The following is a 941-nucleotide window of genomic DNA, read 5'->3' as shown; positions in this document are numbered from 1 at the left end:
GCAGCCGAGACTTCTTCTTCTTCTTCTTCTTCTTCTTCTTCTTTCTCCTCCTCCTCCTCCTTTTCTTCTTCTTCTTCTTCTTCTTCTTCTTCTTCTTCTTCTCTGCTACGATACGACGAGAGGAAGAGCCGGCCGACCGGCCTGGTCTCGAACCAGCGTGTACACAAATACTCTCGTGTCGCATGCCAATCAAACCACGTATGCGCGTAGNTACGAGAGGCAGCGTGCGTGCTCGTTTCGCGGTGTGCGCTGAACCCGGGCCCTTTCCGCTGATTCGTTACACGCCGCCAAGGTGAAAGCACCACTCTTACGGGATTATACTTTGATATCCACGAAGCGAGGGGAGATGTTACAAAAACGAAATAATCGCGCCACTGTTCGTATCTCCGATATTCCGTTGTATGGTCCTCCAATTAAAGGTATTCGTATCAAAAATAAATTTACGCGTCTTCTTTTTCTTCCTTCCACCGCTATAAATCTTCAACGGACGCGCGCGCGCCAAACTCACGTCCCGTGGAACCTCGTTCGGCGAAACTCTCCCTTTTTCTCCGCTTCTAAAAAGGATCGCCACCGATGTTCGTACGTACGTGGACCGAGAAGGGAGATTATTTAGAAAATCCTTCCTCTCCTTCCCGAGGATCTCCTCTCGTCCGTGCGAGATACGAACGAGCGTTCAATATTGGTCGTCGAGATGGAAAGGGGAGGAGGAGAGGAGAGGATTCGCAAATATTTTTTTTTCCCCTCGCGTGGGACGATCTATTTGGTCGTTGGAGTTGTTGGCCGAGGTTTCGTAAACACTCGAATATATATATATATGTATAGATAGATAGGGTGGTGGTCTTACCTGTGTCGGGGTCGACGGTGAAACTGCTGTTGGCCTGGACCACCGCGTACCTGAGCAGCGCGTTCTTGCCGAGATCGGGATCGGAGGCGCTCACGGA

The 941-nt window shown here is 50.4% G+C and overlaps 1 protein-coding gene across 1 annotated transcript in view; it reads right to left on the bottom strand.

Annotated features, from left to right (window-relative positions):
• Positions 1–941, bottom strand: part of LOC116185062 (protein dachsous-like) — a gene marked incomplete at its 5' end in the record, with an annotated part of 18,909 nt that extends 17,968 nt beyond the window's left edge. The window contains 1 exon segment of the mRNA XM_031508597.1: positions 845–941. Coding sequence (XP_031364457.1) covers positions 845–941 — 97 coding nt within the window.

Source organism: Apis dorsata, unplaced genomic scaffold, assembly GCF_000469605.1.
Source record: "Apis dorsata unplaced genomic scaffold, Apis dorsata 1.3 scaffold_92, whole genome shotgun sequence".
NCBI lineage: Eukaryota > Metazoa > Arthropoda > Insecta > Hymenoptera > Apidae > Apis > Apis dorsata.
Note: the sequence above shows the minus strand (reverse complement) of the source record. Positions and strands in the feature narration are given on the sequence as shown.